Source organism: Phasianus colchicus, chromosome 4 (assembly GCF_987193195.1).
Source record: "Phasianus colchicus chromosome 4, bPhaCol1.hap1.1, whole genome shotgun sequence".
In the NCBI taxonomy this organism is placed as follows: domain Eukaryota; kingdom Metazoa; phylum Chordata; class Aves; order Galliformes; family Phasianidae; genus Phasianus; species Phasianus colchicus.
Genome location: NC_143439.1, coordinates 18,796,703 through 18,822,214, shown reverse-complemented (window position 1 = coordinate 18,822,214; position 25,512 = coordinate 18,796,703). Strand labels below are relative to the sequence as shown.

The window sequence follows — 25,512 nt, the reverse complement described above, 5'->3', positions numbered from 1 at the left end:
CTTTGGGTTATTTTTTCTGTAGCGCCTTTAGGCTGAGTCTGAAATTCAAAAGAAGAGTTAGAAATTCAGTAGCACTTATGTCCCTGCGTAAATTTACTGCGTAAATGAAATAGTGGATTTCATTTTGCTTAATGTTAGGATTAAAAGACCTCCTTCTGTTCTTTCAGGGATGAAAATCCTGCCAAAACAGATTTTTTTCAGCACTTAATTGAAGATCGGACAGAAGCAGCTTTCTCTTATTATGAATTCTTACTGCATATTCAACAGCAGATTTGTAAGTGAACAAGAAATAGAACAGAAAAAAAGAACCCGGCTCCAGGTAGCATTGGCCGAGAGAAGTGTACGGGAAGCTGCAGAAGTGGGTGTTTGTTCTTCACAATATGTAGTAACCTGAACTGTTCTGGAAACTTTACAGCTAAAGGAGAAGTATACATTTCCAGAGGAATTTTGCAGATATACTTCACTGTAAAAGTGCTAGGAGCAATGAAGCTGTTTCACTAGTAATCTTTGAATTGGTTCATAACGTTTCCAGTAGTGCAGCGGTATGGTGCTCTGTTTATTGCAAGCTGGTGAATTTATGTAGCTATGTGGGATATTTCTTAATGAAATGTACAATTAGGTAAAGCCTTTTTTCTTACGTTTGTTATGGTAGCCCTTCAGAATTCAGATTCTTAACCATGATGTCAAAGGGCAGTGCTGTATGTTGGTCGTTTATATGAATTTCTTTTTAAAAGGAATGATTCGTATTTACTAAAGACTTCAGCAAATTCCCTGCGAAAGTTGTAGAATTTCACTAAAGTAAAAGAATTGTAGAAATGAAATATATAATGTACATAAGTGTTACATTTGTAAAGAAAATGTAAAAATGTAACTAAAAAAAGACTTAGCTTAGTGTACGGAACTGTTGAGTGTTCAATGATGAATTGTTTCGGTCTCAAGTTGACTATTAAAACATGCTTAAAAAAAATTCCTGTAGAAAGAACACAACTTCTTGTTCTGTTTAATTTTTAGGTGAATTTATTTAAGATTGGCTTACTAATTAAAAATATTTTGCTTTATCGTGTGTTTTTTATATCTATGCAAGTATCATGTTTTTGCAACGGAACTCTTAACTGAACAACATACTGAGGAGAACATGTTTACCACTTCTTTTTTCACAGACATCCAAAAAACCGTGGAATGGTTTTAAACTGAGACAGGAGAGGTTTGGCTTAGATGTTGGGAGGAAGTTTTTCACACAGAGGGTCGTGACACACTGGAACAGGTTGCCCAAGGAGGTTGTGATGCCCCATGCCTAGAGGCATTCAAGGCCAGGCTGGATGTGGCTCTGGGCAGCCTGGTCTGGTGGTTGGCGACCTTGCACATAGCAGGGGGGTTGAAACTAGATGATCATTGTGTCCTTTTCAACCCAGGCCGTTCTATGATTCTGTGATCTGGAAGGGAGGAACAAACGTTGCATAACCTGAAATGAGCTATCAATACAATGGTTAAAGTTGCTGAAACTCTCCCTGTGTATTAACCTAAAGACATATCTGTTAACCTTATTTTATTTTTTGTAAACTGCTGTAGTCTTGGTCCAGGCTTCTGTAATTTCTTTTGTCTGCAATTAGAGTAAACATAGGTAGTCATCCAGTCTGACCTGATGCAGTTATTTCTGATGTGATATAAAAAGGAAATAAAAAAAAAAAAAAGGAAGGAGGGGAATAAATGAACTCGCAACAATGAAAGTGAAGGTATTAAAATGACTTCAAATTGCAAAATGACATAACTGTTTCATTTTTCTAAAGCCGTGTTCTTGCTAATGTTTTATTATAACTTAATGGTGGAGTTTCAGATAGATTTAGCCCAGATTTTAAAGTTTTGATTTAAAGTTAGGATGGTATGGTTTTGTTTTGGGTTGGTTGTTTTTTTTTTTTTTTTTTTTTTTTTTTGCGGTATATTAGAAATAATTAAGAAAGCATAGTCACTCATGCGTAGTATTTGGAACTTTTTTTTTTTGCTTAATGAGATGTGACTAAAAAGAAATAAGTATCTAAAGGTAATTGGTATGATTACATTTTATTTTAAAGTGGTTTTTAGAATATTAACATGTTGCATAACTACCATATCTCCTGGAAACAGACCTTGAGTAGTCAAGAGAAAGAATATACTAGCTATGGTTTGCAAATGCTTTAAAAACTACACTACTTAAATTGTTCAAGTATTATTCTGCATGTTAACACCAACTCATTGTTTGGAAGAAGTATAATTTGTGTGTTGTCTTTAAATGTGTTTAAGTTGCCCAAAGATTACTTGAGAAGAAATTTCCATTTAGTAAACTGTCATGTAATAAATGTCTGTGGCTATGCTGGATGTTGTTTCTAAGTCAGACCACAAGGATTTCAGTACTGACATGCTTCATAGGCGACTTTGCAGTAATGAAGGCTATTTGCTGAAGAGCAGAGCATTTCAAATATTACTTGTAATTGCAAAGAGGAGAAGAGCATCTTTAAGTTGATATGCCTAATGATATCTGCTTTTCGTTTGTATATGTAATCGCTTCTGTGGAATCGCGTGGTAAAGTTCCAGCTCTCCAGAAGAGAGCAATGTAAAGGCTCTTGGACCCATGTAATTCTGAGGCAATTAACATGCTTGTCACATAAAAGTTGATGGCCTGTAGATACGGTTTCAAGTAGTGAAACACATTACTGTAGCTGCTCAGCTCTTAGATGTCGAGGTCAAGCAAAGCATCAGATTGTGTTCGCCTCACTTGTTCAAACACCGGCGTGACTATTCTGTGGTTTTTTTCCCCTTTATTTTAAATTTTTGGGTGGTTCTATTTGTTCGTGTGTTGCTGGCTCCTCTGTCATTGTCATGGGGATGGGACGAGTTTTGCAGCAGTTCCGGAAGGAAAGGTCGGAGCACTCACGGATAGCTCGGGAGGGCAGAGCTTGGCACCGGTTACACTCACCCTCGGTTGCTCTGGTGCTGCATTTTTCAGCTCATTTTCATGCTGTGAGCTGTGATGGAGATCACATACCACGGAGTTGCTCAGGTGCTACTGTGATGGTGAGCAGGTGAATAAGCACGTGGTATATTTGTATGCTGTGTTTTTGACCAATAAAGAAGCTACCTCAGGGGTAAATCAGCCACTCTGGAATGCGTTGTTTTTGTTGTAATTTTTCTGTCAAAGCAGCAGTTGCTATCATCAAGAGCAGGATCCTCAGCTGTCCGCTTTCCAGCTCGGCAGCTGGACAAAATCCTCAACTTCTTTGATGGCTCTGATTAGCTGTTACGCTTTCTGTATGATGTTTATAGAAATCGTGCTTAATTTTAACAAGTTCGTTTTTTAGTTACATGAGTTGATTTTTATAGCGTAACTTTTTCTTTCTGAGAAGCATTCAGTGTTTACATGGACACACAGATCTTCAGGCTAACTGAAGCGTGTTCTGTTTTTTGGGCAGGCCTTATTATTGCTACACAGACTTCTGTTCCCAGAAGGATGTGATCTGCTTTGGTAGAGTCACGGATTTGTCACAGCTATTTGGTGTTTGCTGAAACCTCAGGGCTGCCAGCTATTTTGCTTTCTCTTGGCTTGCACACGTTAACTCTATGCTCAGAGAAATGCTCTGCTTCCACTGCTCTTGGTGAGGAAGAGTTCCTGTTACTGCATCATTATGGAGAACAGATGTGTTAGCACAATCAAGCTGACAATTGCCATTTTTTATTGGCTGTTCACAAACAGTCTGAGTCATAAAAACTGCAAGGGCTGACTTTTTTTTTATTATTTTTTAAACACAATAGAGCTAGATACCAATTTGACACTGCAGAGAAACTAACGTGGATCTGCGTTGTACAGCCATTCATATACATGAGATTTAGTTCATGCTGTGGATATCTGTACCAGGCTGCCTGCAGCCCTTGGGTTTTCAGCTGCTGTTGGAAACAAAGCCTGAGTTATGCAGTTGCTTGTAGCTTTCAAAAAACGAAGTTCCCTTGCATTTGCACGGTTGCCTTTACCAAAACTGTTTTTGTGCTGCGTGGAGTTGCTGGTGTGGTGACAGCGTCTCCTGCAAGGGGAGGGAACTGTAATGAGAGAGTAAGGAGGGAACTGAAATGGAAAAACTGTTTTTTACAAAGCAAGAGTTCTGTTTAACATCATTAATTCAGAATGTGTCATGCTTTTACGTGTGGGATTCTCTTAATTGTACATCTACACAATAAAGGTTGCGTGTAAGCTACAAGATGAGTGCAAGTGTGCCTGTGAGAAGTGTTACAAATTTGTTTTCTTTCCGTGTTAGGAAATACTGTACGCTTGTTGCTGAGGAAAGGATTCTTCCTACTTGCAAACTGCAGCCAGTTGGGGGAGCCACTGGGTTTGGTTACCTGCAGAAAGCAGGGCAGTGAGTAGTTTTGGTTTTGTTGCTCCCAGTGTCATCTCTATCGGTCAGAAATGTTTCTTTTAATGCTCTCAGCTGACAAGCCGTTGGCTATCCTGTTCTTCAAACTGTCCCTAACTTTGTCTCGTCCTTCCTGAGAATGACTTGTAGTGACTCTTGTTTTCTCCTATGTTGTCATAACACTTTTAGTGTTACTCATTTCCAGTTTGTCCTTTAGTTTTAAGCAGTGTGGGGAGCATCAATCTAGATACATCTGAATAGCCACAGGAGAACTTAAAATATGTTTTTTCTTTTTTTCCTTGCTTGGTTTTTTCCTTTTGTCCCCTCCCACGGTACTCCACCAAACTAGCAAGTAGCAACCTAGCAACTAGGACATCACAGGCAGCTACAGAAGAAGTGGGTTATCTTTGAGTGTTTTGTGCGGTTGAGTATTCCACTTAAAGTGCTTTGTCCCTGCTGTGTATTTGCAGCCTACACGGGTCCCTTGGAAGCTGGGGTATAATCGAAGCTGAGAGCTTTCCCCTTCTTTTCCTTCCCTTTCTACAACATAAGTTTGCTTAATGATCCAAACCTTGTTTTCCAATTCAGAAACCTTGTGCTTTTACTGGAGCATGTCACCAACATCACACGCTGTTCCTTCCAGCGCTCTGGGCGAGGCTTTTTTCTGTACCTGTAAAAAGACTGATTAACTCAAAACCTCTACAGAATATCTGAGAAGATTGCTCTGCAAATGCCTCAGGAGCTCTGAAGATTTACCACAAATCACTGCCAGAGCACTAATACTTAGAGCTGTTTACAAATGTAGGGTGTGTGTTAGCATTAGTCTCATTATGCTTTTTTTTTTCTTTATGTTCTTATGTATTAAAATCTCTTTTGGCACTGGAGAGAATGCAAGCAGTATGCGTGTTCTCTGCACCCTCTGCATGAAGGGGGTAGGAGCTAAAGGAGAGATAATGGAATTGCTAGAACCAGCGTTGGTTTCCACCATGGCAGCATACTTGCAAAAGTTAGTAGCAAAGATAATTTCTCATTGATTGCTGGTTGGCAGCAGGGTTACTGCAACCAGGTGAGAAGGCAATAAGCTCTTCCAAGCCTGGAGGTGTTTCACAGCCTTGTTGTAATACAGTGTTGATTATGAGATGCCTCTGTTAATGGCATCTAACGCCAGCTCTGGCTCTGGGTTGACTCCTTTCTACTTTCCAGTAAAATGAAAGGGAGAGACAGGCTCTCTCCCAAGCTAAATGTTCTAAGCTGAGGCGATGAGCCCAATGAACAGTTAAGCCCTTTGTTCTCTGAGCTGGAAAGGGAAAGCGAGGAAGATGACAACTCTCAGTCCTGCCAGTTACGTGCTGTGACCTTTTCCATCCTTGTCTGACTCACGCATCCTGGATCATCTCAATACTGTGCCTGATGGCTGAGGGAGCTGGGCTTGTTCAGCCTGGAGAAAGGAAGGCTGCGGGGTGACCGCATTGCAGCATTTCAGTACTTAAAGGGAGCCTACAGAAGGGAAGGGAATCAACTCTTTGAAAGGGTAGATAACTGCAGGATGAAATGGTTTTAAGTTGAGGGAGAGGAGATTTAGGTTGGATGTTAGGGGGGAGTTCTTTACAGAGGGAGTGGTGAGGTACTGGAACAGGCTGCCCAGAGAGGTTGTGGATGCCCTGTCCCTGGAGGTGTTCAAGGCCAGATTGGATGGGGGCCTGCTCAGCCTGGTATAGCTTTAATTGGTCTAGTATTAAATGTGGAGGTTGGTGGCCCTGCATGTGGCAGGGGGTTGGAGATTCGTGATCCTTGAGGTCCCTTCCAACCCTGGCCATTCTGTGATTCAGGCCTACCAGATCCTCCACTCTGCCAAAGTGCAGATATTCTTGCATGCCATCTGCAGAGTGCTTTGTGTCTGCCAGACAGACTGCTGCTTAATTCCTGTGGTGTGGGAAGATCGACGTGCTCTGTAAATGTGCTGCTGTGCATCACTTGTAGCTGATTGAGTATGTGAGGAATTTGTGGTCCCTTTGCTGTGAGGATAGGTGGCTCACAGGGAAACACGTGACATGAAATCCAGAATCCCCAAGGGTTGGGGAAGTGTGGATTTAGACTCGGAAGGTCGAGTTTGAGTCTGGTAAGTAAATCCCTCATATTAGAGTGGCTTTATCTGCTATAACACAATAGCTGAAGAAGAGAATAGAAGACAAAAATGAGCATTGATTGGCCACTTGCCTGCTTAAGATCGTATCTCTTCTTTATGGTCCATGAACCAGTTCTTCATCCACACCTGGCTGGGGGTGAGCAGTCTCATGCTCTGCATGGCCATATCAAGCGTCAGCAGGCAGTGCATGGTAAACAGTGTTGTGCCAGTGTGGTGGTGCACAACATTCTGCTGCTGGGGAGGGAACTTCCCTTCAATGAGAAAAGAAATGTTCATTGTGAAAACAGGAAATTTGCACTTTTAGAACCCGCACGAATCACAGTAAGCAGACGGTGGCTAATTCTGTCTGAGAGGGGATTTTAATTAGTCACAGATTTCCTCCCCTGTGAAAGGGAGAGCTCTTTATTTCCTGTGAATGAAAGCCACCACAGATCACCATACACTGGGTACATCAGGAAAGCACACTATGTCCAGTGAGAGGCACATGTGGTCCACAGGCACCGGCAGCGCGCTTTACTTAGGAGAAGGACTCAAAGGGCACCCCAACACAGAATTAAATTACAACACAATCAACTTACTGCTGACAGGCTACAAGAAGCAGCACGAAGTTCCAGGAGGAGGAGGAATTTTGGAGGCGGTCACCTGCATTGTGCCTATGCCCTCCGACCCATTTGCTAGACCCCTGGGATAGGTGGCCAACCCCAGGACAGTGGCAGCATTTCAGTTGGCACGTGGTTCTTATCTTGATATGCTCCACTATATCTTCCACTGCAGCTCACAGTGAACTACGGTTGCTTCCAGAGAGGAGCCCAGAAGTGCTTAATGGAAAACGTTCTGCCTGCCTTGATTCTGCATTTGCTCCTTTCCTATTGTATTGCCACTTGCTGGTCTGGTCTATGCAGCTCTGCTGAATTTCAACTCCCACCAGTAGCGTTTTCCTTCTCACTTTGTGGTCTGTGCATTTTATGCTTTAAAACACTAAGGCCTCCATTTTTCCCCCCATGAAATGGCGTGCTTCCACATTAAAGTTATACTGTAGCATTTAGTTGTGATTTATATTAATCGTGGAAATTAGATTTTTAAGATGCTGCTTTTCCTCAGGACTAAGCTGTTCCAGACGCTTTCTCGCTACATCAAACAGATTAAATTTCACATTCCTTTGTACAAAATACTGTTTACTGCTTTCAGTTTGGCTGCATAAAAGCAGAAAGAACTGTCATGCACTTTTGAAAATTTATTTATTGCAGTCCATGTGCAACACAACAGAAAACTTTCAGAGTACTTCTGATTTCTCACCAAACTACCAAGTGGTTTGGCTCTTTGTTATTAATGCATGGAGAAGTGTTTTCATGCACCTGGGTGCCCGAGCACTGCATACAGACCTCACAGCACCCAAAATCCACGAACACTGCACATGGTACAAGATGCTCTCGGGAGCTGAGGACTAAGGTTCTTTTCTTACAAGCTTATCTCCTTTGAGTACCGCTTTAGAGCGGTATGAAGACAAAAGCTTATTTCTTTTTAAAGGTATTGCTGTTTAAAATGGCAGTAACGTGTGACCTTTTCCTGGATAACGCCAATGAAAGGCTTTACATCATTTTTCTATTTTTTTTTTTTTTTTTAATAAAAACAGCTTCTTTTACCTCTTTTAAGTAACAGCTGCTTTTACTCCTCACATCTTGCTGCTGGTGAAACTGGGAAAAGACATTTTTATTGAGGAGAAAAGCATAGACTCATCACAGAATAGCTTGGGTTGGAAGAGACACCAAGGATCATCATGTTCCACCCTCCCCTGCCACGGGCAGGGCCTCCAACCTCCAAATCTGGTAGCAGACCAGGCTGCCCAGGGCCCCATCCAATCTGGCCTTGAACATCTCCAGAGATGGGGCATCCGCAGCCTCTCTGGGCAGCCTGTTCCAGCACCTCACTACTCTCTCTGTGAAGAATTTTCCCGTGACCTAATGTAAACCTTCCCTCCTTGAGCTTAAAACTATTCCCCTTTGTCCTATTGCTATCTACCGAAGTAAAAAATTGATTCCTCTCCTGTTTATAATCCCCTTTTAAATGAGGTCGCCCCACAGCTTTCTCATCTCCATGCTGAACAAGCCCAGCTCCCTCAGCCTGTCTTTGTAGGGGAGGTGCTCCAGCCCTCTGATCATCTTCGTGGCTCTCCTCTGGACCCTCTCCAACAGCTCCCTGTCTTTCTTGTACTGGGGGCCCCAGACCTGGAGGCAGTACTTCAGACGGGGCCTCGAGAGGGCAGAGTAGAGAGGGACAGTCACCTCCCCTCCCTGCTGGCCACCCCTTTTTTGATGGAGCCCAGGATACCACTGGCTTTCCAAGCTGCAAGAGCAACAACTGCTTTGAAAATGATGTTCCTGAAGTGTCTCCTTACGCTCTGGGATGCTGTGATGGAAGCCTTCTCCTCGCTCAGCACGCGCTGCTTTGCGCTGAGAGCCTCGGGGTGAGGAGCGTGGGTGCGGGAGCAGCTTTGCCTGCAGGTGTGAGCGGGCTTAGAGCTCACGTGGGCACGGGGAGAGCTTGTTCCTTTTGCTTCGTGTTCTGCAAACGTGAGACTTCTATTTCTGGAACGGTCTCTTTTAAAGAAATTTTCTTTGAAGAAATAATAAGGTGTCCTTCCTTTGATGGTATGAATGGGGTTTTTGTAGTGTGTTTGGGTGAATGCGCAAGGAAGGGGCAAGAAAAACCGAGCAGAACCAGGGCGCCCGGATGGGCTGGGATGGTAACGCGGCACCCTGCTTTCTATGCTCCGTGGCTTCCGCGGGCGGGGCGAGGCCGGAACTCCTCGCCAGCCCTTCCCTGGCTTCCTGCTTCGAAGCCCGACAGCGCAGGTTGCCCTGCGTGCTGCAACAGAGCTTCCCTCTCAGGGAGCCAGAGCCGCTTCTGCCGGGCGATGCAGAAAACGGGGCTGCTCTCGGCTGCAGCTGCTGCCCGCGTAACTGACACGTTTTGTTTGTGTTTGTTGTGTTAATTAGAGAGAGGGTAGTTGAAATTCCTTTCCCCCTTCTTATTCTCTTTCATTTCTCTGCGTGGGTGGATGTGCTGATAGCAGCATCTGTATGTTCTTGTGTGACCATCCTCATTGCCATAGTTCACAGCTCCCTAACGTTGTCTTATCTCCATGGGAGAGAGAGGAGCTAAGCTGTCACCTGGTGCATGTTGTGCATACAGTGAGTGTCCCCCGTGCTTATAACTGTTCTTGATGTAGCCAGACGTATCTCAGTGTGACGAGGAATGGCCATTCCTTGTGTTGCAAGGCTCTGTTCGACCGGAGTGCAGCTATTGCCAGACCCGACACAGCTGCACGCTGTCCTAAGTTCTGTAACAAACCTTCCCTCACTGCTTGCTCGCTTCCTACCGAGGCTCACCCCTGTATTTCTTGTGCAAATTGGTTTTGCTGTCCTTTCAGCAGTGCGGTTGTGGAATCGCCATCGCAAATCCTGGCACAGAGGCACCTTGGATCCCTTATAGCTGCACGATGGCAACAATTCCTTCTACAAAAGGAGAGTTTCTAGAAAAGAAACAACTGCACTATGGGAATTGGTGGAAACTGTATCTCAGTTTCACATCAGATCCTTTAATTCATTAGCAGGGCAAAAATGTGTTCCTGCTTGCAGCTTTCAGCACAATATTTAGTAGCTGCTCCACATGCGTGTCGTGTTCCCCCCAGAGCCAGGCAGTGCCTCCCTCACCTCACCGTTCCCCGATGGCAGCTGGGGAACACTATTCAGCGTGCAGGCACCATCCACAGCACCTTCAGGAGAGATGAAATGGGCGTTTGCTCCCCCCCCCGACTTTTCCTACTTGGCAAGCCATTCGCTGATCAGAAGCAGTAACTGGAACGTTAATCAGGGATGCTGTTTCTGTGAGTTAGCATTCGACTGAGAGTAAAGTATCTGCTGCAACCATTTCCTACACAAAATATGGAGAAGGAGCTCCAAAGAAGAGACAAAATCACAGTGCTGCATGGGCCACAGAGCTGCCAATTCCAGCATGACTTGTTAACACTGAACTTCAGTCAGGTAGGTCAACTGCATAAAGCAGTCTATGTGGGAAATGACTGCAGGAATGAACAGTTTTTGTTTCGTAGAGAAAAATCTATCAGCCTAGTTTATAGCAGAGGTTTTATCTGGCTTGATGAAGATTCTCACCAAAGCCTTGGCTTGGTCTCAGTGGCAATCAGCATCCTTCTTTCTGTTTCCTGCAAGGCATGCAAACGTAATGGTAGCTGCCACAGAGTCTTGAAGGAGATGGGAAAGCACAGGAGTAGTAGTTAGCAAAATTAAGTAGACGCCGTGAGAACAGAGAGTGGCATTGGCCTGCACTTGAAAGGAGGAAGGTGTATATATGTATTCTTCATTATGGCCAACTTAAAACCCCCACTGATAGAACCGGAGCATGCTGTTTGGATTCAACAGTTCCTCTCATTTCCAGACTTTCATGGCAATCACAGGAGCTGCCAGCACCATGCTTTTTTACAGCAGCATCTCAGTGACTCAGCTACAGCTTATTAGGAGGAAGTTTTTCACACACACAGTGTGTGGTGACACATTGGAACAGGTTACCAAGGAGGTTGTGGATGCCCCATCCCTGGAGGCATTCAAGACCAGGCTGGATGTGGCTCTGGGCAGCCTGGTCTAGTGGCTGCCAACACTGCACGTAGCAGGGGGGGTTGAAACTTGATGCTCATTGTTGTCCTCTTCAACCCAGGCCATTCTATGGTTCTGTGGTTCTATGATTAGTGCTACAGGGTGCTGATGAGGATGAATAATGATAACAGAGGAACCCAAATCACCCTCTGATTAGCAAATGTTTTTTTTGTTTTGTTTTGTTTTGTTTTTAATCAGCAGCTGAATCTTTAGTCATTGAAGCTGGGATTTATTTTTATTGCTTCCCGTGTATGAGTGAGTCTAAAATATCTTATAGTAAATTGAAAAGTTGTCGCACAACTTTTATGGCACGTTTCACCTTCTTCCTTATTGTGTCCCCTCCCTGTGGATAGAAAGAAAAGGCTCGGCACAGCTGAGCGCTGTGGGCCTGCACTAAGAGTGCCAGCCTGGACCCAGCGAGGCCACTTGCATATGCAGTAAGAGAAATGTCCTTCAACACAGCCTCTCCTTCACTATGTGTGATTTGGAGTACAGTATTCTTTTATTCTCCAGGTAAGTAATTAGAGCTATTCATTAAGATGGAGATAAGCTTATTGATCACAGAAGTGCCTTTTTTTTTTTTTTGCCTATAGCCTTCCTAAAGGAGCCATGCAAATGGTAACAAATCGAGGAAGCACTGAGCTGAGATCACAGCCTTAGAAGTATTTAGAGAAGCCTCCCACTCCGTACATTTGCCATGCTCAGAGAAAGCTTGTAGCACAGAAAGTAGGAGTTTTAGAGGTCAGTTTTCTAGCTGGAAGAAGATCAGCGTGGAATTCCACATTCATGATGTGAGAAAGACAACGAACAGTGAAGTGATACAGTTTGCTAGGTTATTCACCATAAGGAAGACAAGGGTAATGACCAAAAGGATACAGAAGGCTTTTTCGGGGACTAGTGGTAAAGTAGCAGAATAAGTTCCATGTCAATGTTCACAGTGCGATGAACGCAGGAAGAAAAATGGTGGTAACTTATCACATATAACAGTATATATGGAATTAGCTCTTACGCTGAGAACCTTGTTACTGGGTGGTGTTAGAATTATACAATACTTAGTTTCTATTTCCTTTGTATTCAAACCCTAAATATGTAATTAAAAGAAAAAAAAAAAAAAAAAAAAGAAAGAAAAAAATAAAGAGAAGGAAGCGGAGAGCACTGTTAGCCATTATATATACATCTGCCACTTGACCTCAGTTGCTGTGTACAGACCCTCTCCACCTTAAGGCAGTACAGTAAAATGTAACGGCATAGAGACAGCATAGCAAAACTCAGTAAGATATGAAGAAAAGTGGTGAGGATAAAGGGAAGATGGTACAGAATTTGTGCATGTATTCAGGGAAACTCAACTATGAAAAATGGGAAAGAGGAGCTGCAGATGAAATATATAAACAATAAGGTGTCTCCACTCCTATGCTCATGCAGGGGTACCCGTAAATGACCAACCAAAATCATGCTAGCTTTTAAACCGCACTAAACTAGCTCGGTTATACTCTCTAAAATTATTAACTATACGTACTTGTATACTGAAGCAACGTTTCTTTTTCATGAAGGACAACGAGGCTTTTCTTTGCACAAACATCATCCTTGAATACCCTCATATAATTTCTATTGAAGTTACTGTATATCTGAAATTCTAGGGAAATGATAAACAAGTGGCACTGAACTGAATAACAAGGGAAGTCTCATAAATCTGTAAGTCAGAAGTAAATAGCTTGGCACCCCTTTGGGCCTAGTTTCTTGCATTTAGATAAGTCAATTATACAATTATTAGATTCACTACCTCTACCGTTACATAATTAACAAACTCTATCACTCTATCACATCCATTTATTTCCCGTTTGATTTGTTTCTTTCTCACTTCTCAGACCGCTCTTAATCCACAATCCGCCCTTGTTAATCCACAGTGAGTTGGAGAAGAAATGAGACTAAGTTACAAATGTGCTTTGTAAGGTGTTTTTTCATTTGTTTCCTTTTTTTTTTTTTTTTTTTATGGGTTACTCGCACCGATTCTTTATTAGAAAATGTAATTTAAGTCAGCATGGAATGTGTGCAAGCCCCTGATATTATGGGTTTACTACTGCTCTTAGACTTAGAGCACTCTTTACCTTCAGCTGAGGAAACTGTACACTTAATTGTGAACGGCCAAGATTTATTTTCAGGACTGGTGGAAGTGGTGCTGGTCCAGAGAAAAATAGTATTGCGCTGGTTTTAATTTTGCTTGGTTTGGAATCTGTGATTTAGGTATGGTTCAATATGGCCGTATTTGACACAAATGACAATTACGTGGATGTGCTTCGCTTGTTCTGGCAGCAATTGCTCTTAAAAATTCCATCCATCTTTCAAGTCCATGCCAGTATTTTATTTTGCCATAATGAAGATTTTGTTGGATATATTTATTTGCTTGTATCTTATTCAGTTACCAGTGCATGATGATTTTTTTTTGGCAACACGTTGTGTTTGAGTGGGATAATTTCTAAAGCGGCACCATTCTTTGTACTTACTGCGACCCTTTGGTAATGGGATGGTTGTACTAAACCATTGATATGTCTATTGCAAGACTGATTGCTATTGGCACTATTGTATTTGTGAATGGAAGGCTATGGTTATGACTGCGGTGAAGGGACCAGAAATTAAGTTCTGCGGCAGCTAAAAATCAGATCTGGGTCAGCTGTAACAGCAGTTTTTCCCTCAGCTTCCCAATTCTGCCTCTACCTGTTGCATAACTTCAAATGTACATTCTGCAAACGTGAAAAGCAGCTCTTCTGGGACTTCTGAATCCGATTCTGTTTTGAACTTATCTATTTACACAGTTTTCCAGCTTTGTCAGCCATTCCTTAATTGAAAAGTGGGTAAACTGCTGTTTATTCATAGTAAACCTATTAATATAACTTCTATTCAGCTACAATGTCCGCTTAAGCAAATATGTGTTAGCATGAAGCCTTATGATAAAGTAAGATAAAATAAACGTGTTAGCGTGAAGCCTTATGATAAGTAAGATGAAATAGGTTGAGTGGAAAGGGGAGAGGACAATCTCTTATGTGAGCTGTTTACATACACGTTTAGAAAACCTGAGATTTAAGAGTGTGTAAATGGTAAGGGTGTTTAATTCACTGTGTATTAATGAACCCAAATAACCTTATCCGTCAGCTTCTTTAAAGAAAAAAGTCAAGTAATTTCAATAAAGCCTTAAATAGGTGTTGAATTTACTGGTGGAGTCTGCAACAAACTCAAATCAGCTGAGGAACGCTAGAAGTGTTTTACATTTTTAATGAAAATCTTCTAAACCAACTACATTAGATGTTTTTGTGTGTTTCATTTAAGCTGTCGTTTCTCACTGGTTTGGGGTTTCCTGGCATAAATGGACAATGTCCAGACAGGGACGATGTAATCTACTTTATTTACATAAATATGTTACAGTACTTCATTTAGAAACTTCACTTTATTTATCCGAGTCATAGCTTTAAAGGATGTTCAGAAGCGACTGCTTTACAGGTCTTCCAAGGTTGTTTTTTTAGGAATCAGATGAAGGGTGAAAGTGGTCACAGCTAATGTGCTTCTATAGGCAGAAGGGTTGCAGTGCAGCCGATACACTGGAGCTTTTTAACGGCTCTCTAATATAGATCACGAGAACGGACTCTTGCCAAGGACTGACCGCTTTCCCTGAGGAAGGTGCCACACACATTTCTCTGATGGCAATGCTGTCTTAAATGTCCTTATCTCTAACCAGTGCCTCTTGCCCCCCTTGCTGCTGTGCCGGGACAACTCATTCCACAGCTTAGTAGTAAACCGGACTGGGAAATGATACTTTCTTTTTTTAAAAAAGCCAAAATAATAGTCTCTTTTCAGTGGCGACACTTATCCTCCAAATACACAGAGAACGAGATCATGTTAACTTCAATGTTTTATCTCTGCCATATTATGTAAAAATACAGTATTTTCAAACGCTGGAAGCATACATTAGATTCCTATTTTTAGGTAAAATTGTGTTATTTTTAGATGAAGTCATATTTCCATTTCCATACATTTGAGATAGGCATTCAGAAATATTTTCTAACCAACTGTAGTCAATTCTTTTGAAAATATAGATTCAGTTCATTTTCTTATTTACTCTTCTTTTAATTGAAATGTTAGGTGTAGTTTTGCAGATCAAATAATGACAATGGACCTTGGAAGCGAAGCGTTCTGAATACCTACACCATGATTGCAGTGGAAATCACCACAGGAGCGGACATCCTAAGTCACAGCTGGAGCCAGTGATTGAGCACCTGGCGGAGGGCAGGGCCAACCCAGGGGAGCTCAGCTGCATGCAATGTTCCTGAGTGAGCAGAAGGGGAGGAGCCAGGCTCCACCCCTTCCCAGACCTCATTTAAGGGTTGGCAGTGCAGGCTCACCTATTCTCAGAGATCTTTCCTTTATTTTTGTGTCTGCTGCTGTTGTGTTTGAACAAATCTTCACTTGGGGCCCCCTGGGACCTTGCTGCACTGTTGTTATTGCTGCATTTTCCATTGTGTTACGCTTATATTTTCTTATTCTCCTTTGGCCTTTTGCAGCTGATGTGGAAGCTCTTTTGGTTTCCTGTGTACTTTAATGATGCTTTACGTTGTGAAGAAGCTGTAATGTAAAATAAAACCCATATTTAATTTATGCAGTTGTTTTGGGGGTACTGACTGTTGCTCAGCTGAACATGAGCCAGCAGTGTGCCCAGGTGGCAAGAAGGCCAATGGCATCTTGGCTTGCATCAGGAATGGTGTTGCCAGCAGAAACAGGGCAGTGATTGTCCCCCTGTACTCAGCTCTGGTGAGGCCGCACCTCGAGTGCTGTGTGCAGTTTTGGGCCCCTCACTGGAAGAAAGACATCGAGGCCCTGGAGCGGGTTCAGAGAAGGGTGACAAGGCTGCTGAGGGCTCTGGAGCCCAGGCCTTATGAGAAGCGGCTGAGGGAGCTGGGATTGTTCAGTCTGGAGAAGTGGAGGCTCAGGGGAGACCTTATTGTTCTCTATAACCACCTGAAGGGAGGGTGTAGTGACTGGGGGTCGGCCTCTCCTCTCGTTTAACTAGTGATGGAACCAGAGGGAATGGTTTCAAGCTGCGCCGGGGGAGATTTAGGCTGGGCATTAGGAAATACTGCTTTTCTGAAAGAGTGGTCAGGCACTGGAATGGGCTGCCCAGGGAGGTGGTGTAGTCACCGACCCTGGAGGTGTTCGAGGAACATTTGGATTTTGTTTTGAGGGACATGGTTTAGCGAGAGCTATTGGTGATGGGTGGATGGTTGGACTGGATGATCTTGAAGGTCTTTTCCAACCTTGGTGTTTCTGTGATTCTGTGAAGTTCTCTGTAATGATTATCCTTTTTTTTGGCATGACGATTATGTGTGTAGAGCTCATTGTTTTGGATTTGTTAGATATTTATCATGTCTTTAGGTAATTATATCTAAATGTCATGGAAAGGTCACAGTTGGGTGGGACTAATTTTATTTTTCTTCCAGAAAAAAATGAACATCCACTTCTTTTCTTTTAAAGTGTGTGAACTAAAAAAAACAAACAACAACAAAAACCAACAAAAAAGAAACATCCAACAGTGATTTGCGTGTTAATCACCTTCGGTAAGCATGCACTAATTTATTTTCTTTGTTTGTTTGTTTTTTTACTTCTGCAGTCCTTACAGTTATAGAATTCCCAAGTATAAATTGAATCTCTGATTGTGATATATTTTTCCATATTTGATTTCCTCTTGGCAAGGAATGTTGCAATGTCAGCCTGTTTTCCACTGATTTTGTTATTTTACTTCCTCATCCTCTCTTAAACACTGATGTGAGGAAAAGAAGGAATGATAAGCGGGCGGCTATAAGTTGAGAGTTATGGTTTGTGATCTGCTGATCAGTAGGACTGGACTGAAGTAGTAGATCCTTTAAATGGCCTCTTAATGTTAAAGATAATTAAATCCTAGCCTACTATTTGGAATATAATCTCAGGACACGCTCTTGGCAGGGAACTTGATGATCTTTGAGGTTCCTTTCAACCCAAGCCATTCAGTGATTCTGAGATTTTAAAAATTCAAGCTTGGTCTTTGTTTTGTGGAAATGGTTCTTATTTTATCCCAGTAAGTTTTTTTCCATAAATTGCTGAACATATAAATTAGAAGACCTATAACTGTTTTTTTTTTTAATTATAATTTTCTTTTTCTAATACTCACGGGACAATTTTTGTCAGTAAGAACATTATAGGCAAGAAACGATGTATCCTAGAGCTAATTGGTTTTAATTCCGAGTAATCAAAAGGTATTGCCTTAGTAGGAGCTGGGAAAGATTTTTTTCAGAGCATCTGGTATTAGGCCATGTTTTGGTTCTAGGAGAGAAAACAACGTTGATAACACAACAATGTTTATGGTTGCTGCTGGGCAGCGTTGTTCAGAGCCAATGCCGTTGTTAGAGAACGATCCATGGAGCTGGGAGGGAATGGAATAGGGACAGCTGACTTAAAGTGGTCAAGGGGTATTCTGTAGCGTGTGACATCACATGGAAAGAGTTTTGAAGGGGGTGATAATTCATCTTGCTCTCTTCCATTCACTGGGGAGCTAGCTGAGCATCAGTCGGGTGGTGGAGGTGGAGGTGGAGGTGATGAGCAATTACTTGCGCATCACTTGCTATGCATGTTTATCTGTATACATGCATGTATATATATGTGTGTGTGTATATATATATATATATGGTGTATATATGCATTCATAATGCTTAATCTTTTCTCTATCTCAGTACAAAGTTTCATCTCTATCCTTGTGTAGTGGAAATGCTAAGTCAGGGCCTGAGATAGTGATTGAGCACCTGGTGGGAAGGCAGGGCCAATTCAGGGGAGCTCAGGTGCATGCAATGTACCTGTGAGCAGAAGGGGCGGAGCCAGAATCCACCTCTTCCCAGACCTCATTTAAGGGTTGGCAGTGGAGGCGAGGGTTTCTCTTGCTGGAGATTTCTGCCTACCTGAGGCTGCTTGAGGGTAAGCAGATCTTTCCCTTCATTTCTGCATCTGAGGCTTCTTCATCTGGGTTCGTTCTCATTTGCTGCAGCCAAAGACTTTGTCACCCTACTATTGTTGCAGTACTTTCCATCCTGTAATAGCATTACACCATGAGCTCTACTTTGTTTTTTTGCAGTTCTCTCCCCCATCCCTCTGGGAAGGCGGGGGACAGAGCGCTTAGCCGCCAGTGGGGTTAAACCACAGCTGGTATGCCTCCCAGTATTTGCAGAAGGGCATTTATTTCAGCAGACCTAGAAGCAAGTCTTAAAAATAGGGAATATTGAGTGCGGAAGCTGGTGAGTCTACTAGTAGATGACACTGATGCTGCTTAGTTAGTTACTGTAACAGCAAAGGCATTCTCAGTACAATGGCTGTACAGAAAAAGTACCTTTGGAGAAAAAATGGCAACACAGAATTTCTGCCATAGCTCAAGCTTTCTTTGTAAAGCCAGCAGATTTATCTGGAAAGTCTCCTTAAGTTTTTTGCAACTGAAATGAGAAAGAAGAACCTTTTGGGTTTCTCTGGTCTGTAACAGTTGGATCAGGTGGCATGAAGCGTCATCAGAATCCAAAGATGCCTTCTCTTGAGATTTTTGAGTGTTTGAACTCGGGCTATGAGGAGGGTGAGTCTCATTTTGTTACAAGGAATCATTTATTATTGTAGCAATAATGATTAATTAAACACAGGTACTTTAAAGCCATAATTAGAAGAGCATTCTTTACAAGTAATGTTCTGGTAAGGAAACTCTCAAGAAATGGCAGCTGCATATTTTGAAAGTGCATTATATTTAAAATTTGATAACGTGATGCTGGAGAAAATTCATATCGGAAGCACAAGAGGAGTAGTCTGTATCTATAAACCTTTAGGCTAATGGTAGTTGGAACATTTGAACACATGGAGAAAACTGGGTACGGAAACCGTAATGGAAAATAGTGGTATATGCCACAGTTCCAGCAGCGTGGTAATGCAGGGACAGAATTCAAAATACTCCTTGCAATCTTAAAATAGCACTCTGCAGTACTAGTATAATTTGACGTTGATAACCCAAGTTGTGTTCTTCACCTTATGTTTCTTAAACTGAAAAAAATAGAACCAGCCACAGGAAAACATCTCTGACTCATTACCAGAGTAGTATAAAGTTTAATATGGGAGAAGGGTGATACTAGAACTGCAATGATAATGTAAACCTGAGAAAACATGTTAGTTTACATTTTTTTTTACAAGTCAATTAAGCATACTTGTATGCAAGAAATGCTCTTGATAGAAAAGCAGTCTTTCCTTTTGTAACCTGGATTTTACACAGCAAATGTGCCCAAACTAACACGAGAGCATCTATAGCTCAACAGTAGAATATCACATCAAGAATTACACACCTGTTAAAAAGAAACTAACTCAGTTTGTTTGTTATCATTATTGACAATATACTAAACAGTCAGAATCCCTGTTCTTTTAAACATTGCACGACTTGTCACAGAACTATGAACTGTTAGAGTTGAGTGGGGACCCTTAGAGGCCATCTCACCCCCACTCCCCCCATTCAACAAGGACACCAACAGTTATCCCCTGTCAAAGTTTTGTCATCTGTATTCTTCACAAGAAAATACGCAGACATAGTTTAATGTATGCAGTGGTTATTCACAAAAAACAATCATTGAACAATGTTTTGACCAAAGTAACTTCTTGCATTCACTTCATCTTCTGAGGTGCAGCTTCCACCATCACCGTTGCTATTCTATGCTTCCCAAGAGTTTGTGCTTTAGGAGTTAAGTTTGCAGAGCTATAGCAAGCTGTGACGGCTCCAAGACTTGAATAACTCTGGTTTTAGAAGAAAGACCAGTCAGAAGCCCAACAGGTTGAAGTACTTCACAAGACATTTGCTTGCAGCAGCAGACTCTGAAAGTAGTAGCGATTAAAATTTCAGTTGAGAAAGAAGGACCTGCAGCCCAGGCTCTTGGCATGTTAGAGCTAAGCATAGAGAAAGGCTCTCCTCTTCCAGACAAGTGCTCACTAGTTGCCTTCTTTTTATTGTCTGAGTTTAAGGGTGCTTTGCATGTATGAATTTAAAAGTAGTTTACTTTCAGAGGGTGAAAGGCAATTATCTTCCTGCTACCAGCCCACGGTAAGACATCTTATACTCATTCAAAGTACTTCTAGTTAGTTTTCTAGTAACTCAGTTTTTCTTAAACTTTAAATCTAAGCTAACTGCTAAATATCTTACATTCAGAAATACTGGGAAGCTTACTGGTAATCTCACAAAAAACTGAATTTCATAAATAATTACAGCAGAGAAACTTCATTTTCACTGCTTTCAGAGGTGTTCGTTCTGGTTCACTGGTGAATATTTAACTTCCACAGAACTCTTATGAGAAGGTGAAATGTTTTAGAAGCACTTCTATTTTGTATTCATCTGTTACTCTGATTTAGTGAGGCTTTGAGTGTTGGGTTTCAAATACAAGAAGCAGTAGACTAGCAAACTTACTCTGATTTTAAAGCACTACTTCAAGTTCCACTGCCTGAAATGCTTGGGCTTTCCCAGACAAGAAGATGGAAACTGCTGGTAAACAACTGCTGGTTTTGGGATACGCTGAAGCAGAGCCCCTGCCTCCCAAGATCCCTTTTCCAGAGGTAAGGTCACCATAGCCAGACACTTTCCAGTTCAAGTAGGATTTAAGCAGATTCTCTCATGAACATTAGCTTTCCTGAAGCCTGCCTTACCACATCTACTCCTAGCAGCCATAGCAGAGGCTTAAGCTCTCATATTCACACAGGGAGCCTCTGAGAAATTAATTGCATTTGCTAAGTTTGCTATCTTAGGCTACACAAGCAGATAACATTTTACAAAAGAGTTAAAGCCATTGACTGCTAGGTTAGGTAACAGTACAGCTCAAACCTAAAAATACAACTAGATTTGAGCTGTTAAACTTAAGAAAAGCTACTGTTGATCTGAACTTCACAGTTGAAGCCTGTGAATTTTTACACAGTAGCATACCTAGTTCTAGCAAGTTGTGCCAACTACTGCAGTAGAACTCCCAGAGCACTGAACTTGCCCTGTGGAAACAGGCTAAGTAGTTTCTTTTTCCCTAATGATCTAAATCAAGTTGTTGTACACCTTGTTGCAAAATATCTATATAGCAAACAGAAGCAGCCACCACCACCCAGGAGCCTCCACCAGCACTCAGGTATCCACCCTCCCACCAGGGGCAGCCCCCAGGGGCCAGAGGGGGGGAAAAAGGTAGTGGGGCAGGCCCCAGGGGCCGGGGGGGGAGGGAGGGAGAAGGCAGGGGCCAGGGCCCAGGGGCCCGGGCCCAGGGGCAGGGGGAGGGAGAAGGCAGGGGCCAGGCCCCAGGGGCCAGGCCCCTGCCTTCTGTCTCCCCCCTGGGGGCAGGGGCCAGGCCCCAGCCCCCAGGGGGGAGAGAGAAGGCAGGGGCCAGCCCACAGACGACAAAACCACCCTCCCACCCAAAAAAAAAAAATATATCTCTTTAGAGATAGTGCAAAACCCAGCCTCCAGCACCCAAAAAAAAAACAACCACCCAGACAACCTCCCCACCAACAGTGAACTCAACACCATAATAAAAACTAGACAACCTTCAAAGCATTCAACCTCAAAACTCCTTCACTAAGGAAATAGACCAAAACAACCAGACTCACCTAGTCCAACCAGAAGCACCAATGGAACACACTCCAGCTAAAAAGAAAAAGACAAACCAGTCAAAGACAACAATCCCAGGGACCTCACCCAGCAAACTGCTTTAAAACCACCTCCCTCCCATGAAGGGCAAGCTACCTAGCCAGGCAAAAGGTAGCCTGCCTTCCTGTGGGATACATTACTTGCTCATATCAACCTTTAACAGCCCCTTCATGCACATAAGAAGCACACCCAAAAAAACCAAAGCCTTAATCTCACCAGTCACTTGTGACTCAAGACACAGTCCTGCAGCAGCACCAAGCACAGGAACAGCTATTTCAGCCACCAACTGTCAAGAAACAAAAACAAGTTTACAAGGCTCAACAGAAACCCAGGAAAGGTCATACATACCATTTCCTCCACAGCAGCCACCGTGCACTTCCATGCATTGCAGCTGCTGAATGAGTTTCACAAGGGCAGAGTTGGTGGCCATCCTCAACATCAACTGCACCACAACCTGCAAATAAAAGACAATTCAGGGATGCAGGGCCCCTGAGAAGACAGAGCAAATCACCACCTACACCCCAAACTCTCACCATGCTTAGAGCCATCAACCCCTTGCCTCCAGAAGGAACACACTATCAGGGCTGGAAAGGAAGCACAATGCTGCACACCACCAACTACAAGAGAAAACCTGTCTTCCAACACCCAGCTTACAACTCCATCCCAAGAGCTCACCTCACTCTCCAGGTCCACCTGCAGTTTAACACCACCAGCATCCTCCTGCTGGCCCCAAACCTGCAGGAAAACAACATGAATGGCACCCTGAGGCCAGGTGGCTCTCGCTCCTGGGCCCCCAGCACCCACTTACACAGTCCCTTTGTGAAGGAAACTACTCACAGCAAGAATCGACCACCATCTCATACCCACTCCACAGCTGATCCTTGCTTCTGGAGGTTCTGCTGCAGCCCTCTCCCTACAGGAGAAGGTAACAGGAGAAAAAAAAACTTACCTTTAAGCAGCCCTTGTATGGCTTCTCACTCACAGCAGAGACAGGGTTAGACGAAGCAGCGCTGCCCTATCCCAGTCACCTTCATCACCCAGAGTAGGAAGACCTGAAAGCACCCAATAACCACCTCACCCTTCCTCCCAAGGAGGCAGGTGGGAGCAGGGTAGAAGCACCATTGAGACTTCAATAAAAACAAAGGGAGCCCACCAGTGGCCCTGCATTACCTCCAAAGCAGGCAGGATGTGAGTACATAAGCAGCTACTTGCACTAGCTGGAGGAGAAAAAAAAAAGGAAAAGCAGGAACATAATGTCATGACAACCCCATGCTGGCTCTGAAGAAGCAAGGTCAGGGCCTGGCAGCACCATCCTTGCGCAAGACGGAAAAGCAGGGTAACTGCCTGGCAGCTTCTTGCTGGTGACAGGGAGCTCCAGGAGCAACCGGCAGAGGCTAAATAGCTTTGGCCAGGTCCTGCCTTGGGCTCCAATTGAGAACAGCTGTGCCCAGACAAACCCAGCCTCACAACACCTGGAGGTTATTGCTTCATTAGCACAGGTGGGCCTCATTAGGGGCAGGCAGGGAGCACACAGGCAACGATGTCCCAAAAAGCATCCTGCTGCAAGCCTCGATGGCCATGAATGTCTTCTTACTGTGCAGAACATGGTGGGAAAAATAAAGAAAACAAAGTGAAGGCAAAGTGAAGGAGGAATGATTCAGGATGAAGCCACTGCCAGCAGAAGGGGCTGCAGCACCTGCACCACACTCCTACGGTGACTCTGAGCACCCTAGAACTGTGTATGGCCTCAGGGAGCAGCTAAGCAGCAGCACTGTGCTGATCCCACTCCGCCCCCCGAAAAAAAAAAAAACCAACACAAAACGTAGTGGGAGCTGAACAGCAGCGCCATGCTGAAGCCAAACAGCAGGGGGAACCCGACGGTGGTCCCGCGCGCCGGCCCCGGAAAAGCCGGGCGGGAGCCCGGCAGCCTTCTGGCGGACACGCGGGGCTCCCGAAAAAAACCCAGTGTATGTCATCCCCATCCCCCGGCGGCAGACCTCCTGCTGGAGGGGGGAGCGCGTGCCCCTGGGCCCCTGGCACTCACAGCCTCCGTAGTTTCACTGGTGCCGGAACCGCTCATGGGCTTCTATTGATCCTTGCTGCGAGAGCCCCCGCTGCAGATCTCACCCTGCAACAGGGAAGGAAAAACAAAACAGGAGCTTGAGGTAAAACATCTCAAGTTTAAAGCCAAACAATCAACCCGAACAGAAACCCACAAGAACAGCATGTTGCATCACTTCTTACCTACAAGCAGCACGAGGGCTGGGCTAGAAGGCACAGCCTCATGCTAATCGGCTCCCCGTCAAGGCGAGTAGGAGGAACTACAGCACCCACAAACCTAGGGTTGTGCTTTGCCTCAAGAAAAAAAGCAGCAATCCTGTGCCAACCCCCAAACCAAGAAGTTAGAAACCAGACAAGATGACCGTGATGACTCCCAGAAAGTAAGGGGAACCCAGCTTTAGTTCCAAGCCAGGCCCCCCAAAAAAGAAAAAAAAAAACCCAAGACCAGACAGAGAGCCCAACAGCCTCCCCTTGCTGGGTACAGAGAACCTGAAAAGCTCCCCCTGTGGCTCCCAGCAGCCTCCGGTGGGGTTTAAGAGGCTTTGAGGCAGGCCCTGCCCAGTGCTCCAAACAAGGCACAGCTGTGCCCCAGCAGCCCCGGCCCCACGGCACCTGGGAGTCGTTGCTTCGTTAGCACAGGTGGGCCTCATTAGGGCCAGCCTGGGATACTGACAGTGTCCGCAGAACCTTAGGGTTTGGCTCACCCAAACAATGATGTCTCCGTACATCTGCAAGCCTAGATGGTTATGCCTGACATTTTGCCGTGAGGGACGTGGTGGCAGAGTTGGAATGAACGGTGCGGGGTTAAGGATGAAGCCGTGGATAAAGGGAGAATGAAGGATACAGGGTGCTCCTGTGCAGAGCCAGGAGGTGGACTCGATGATCCTTGTGGGGTCCCTTCCAACTCATGATACATGATATTCTTCGAGTTTCCAATAACCCATTCTTAAATCCCATGAACTTTCCTGATCATCTCAGCTTGTCAGCTGAGCCTATGTGGAAATTTTATTTTAATTTCAATTTTTTCATATGTGCGTTTGATTACCCAATAAAACCTTCACAATAGAATTTTGTCTTTGAAAAACTGCAGATCAATCTCTATGTTATAGGTAGGACTCAGATTCCTTTTCATTAGGAGAAAACCATTTCAGTTTCTTCTTTTAAAACTTACTTAGCTGGAATAAACCCAGACTATCAAGGATGGTTCTTATTTAGAGAAAGACTAGGAGAATAGCCCTGATAAAATGGAGATGATTTCTCACAGAGACACACGCATATCTGTATTAAACAGAAAACTACGCTTGGATTTGCCAGTACGACTTATCGTCTCCTGTTGTCACTATTAAACTGATAACAACACCTTTGCAGACATTTCTTATTCGTATGCACACAGCTCAGCGTTCTTCCATGAGCCTTGTATTTTGAGCGCTGCAGCCTCGATTTTTAAGTTGATGTCATTCAAACAAACAGGAAAGCCGAGAACTGAAATGGCTGCTGCAGCCACCCTCACTTGTCCCCGGCTGCAGTGCTGGTGCTGCAGAGAATAAAGGGACTCCA

The 25,512-nt window shown here is 43.6% G+C and overlaps 2 protein-coding genes across 14 annotated transcripts in view; one reads left to right on the top strand and one right to left on the bottom strand.

Moving 5' to 3' along the window:
• SEC24B (SEC24 homolog B, COPII component) overlaps positions 1-4,888 on the top strand; it is a 47,165-nt gene extending 42,277 nt beyond the window's left edge. For 2 of the 3 annotated variants that reach the window (XM_031607637.2, XM_031607636.2), the window contains one exon: positions 168-4,887. In XM_031607637.2, coding sequence (XP_031463497.2) covers positions 168-282 — 115 coding nt within the window. In that variant the 3' untranslated portion in view covers positions 283-4,887. Of the gene's footprint in view, positions 1-167 lie in introns of all 3 variants that reach the window. The other variant, XM_090138819.1, reaches the window with a different exon arrangement.
• A 13,997-nt stretch (positions 4,889-18,885) lies between these two features.
• Positions 18,886-24,382, bottom strand: LOC149918100 (uncharacterized). Of its 11 annotated transcripts, XM_090138816.1 has the most exons (9): positions 24,139-24,382; positions 23,939-24,022; positions 23,299-23,487; positions 23,065-23,113; positions 22,732-22,807; positions 22,570-22,629; positions 22,243-22,348; positions 21,855-21,891; positions 20,123-21,251 (listed from the first exon to the last, which is right to left on the bottom strand). In XM_090138816.1, exons 3-9 carry the CDS (start codon positions 23,402-23,404, stop codon positions 21,071-21,073), a joined length of 615 nt encoding a protein of 204 aa, XP_089994942.1. In that variant the 5' UTR covers positions 23,405-23,487; positions 23,939-24,022; positions 24,139-24,382; the 3' UTR covers positions 20,123-21,070. The 11 variants fall into 11 exon arrangements, 4 of the variants coding, with proteins under 4 accessions (XP_089994941.1, XP_089994942.1, XP_089994943.1 ...); XR_016465869.1 differs by lacking the exons at positions 20,123-21,251; positions 23,939-24,022; positions 24,139-24,382 and adding exons at positions 18,887-20,096; positions 22,111-22,180 and having other exon boundaries at positions 23,299-23,680; XR_016465870.1 differs by lacking the exons at positions 23,939-24,022; positions 24,139-24,382 and adding an exon at positions 22,111-22,180 and having other exon boundaries at positions 21,855-21,885; positions 23,299-23,680.
• Positions 24,383-25,512: the final 1,130 nt, after the last annotated feature.

Bases quoted from the DNA above. Each gene is read 5' to 3' on its own strand.
- LOC149918100 (XM_090138814.1), bottom strand. From the start codon at position 23,500: ATGTTCTGCACAGTAAGAAGACATTCATGGCCATCGAGGCTTGCAGCA. The intron at 21,892-22,242 runs GTATGTATGACC...TTTTCTTTTTAG, and splicing joins TGGCTGCTGTGGAGGAAATG to CTGGAGTGTGTTCCATTGGT. The intron at 21,252-21,854 runs GTGAGTCTGGTT...CTGTTTCCACAG, and splicing joins GGTGCTTCTGGTTGGACTAG to GGCAAGTTCAGTGCTCTGGG.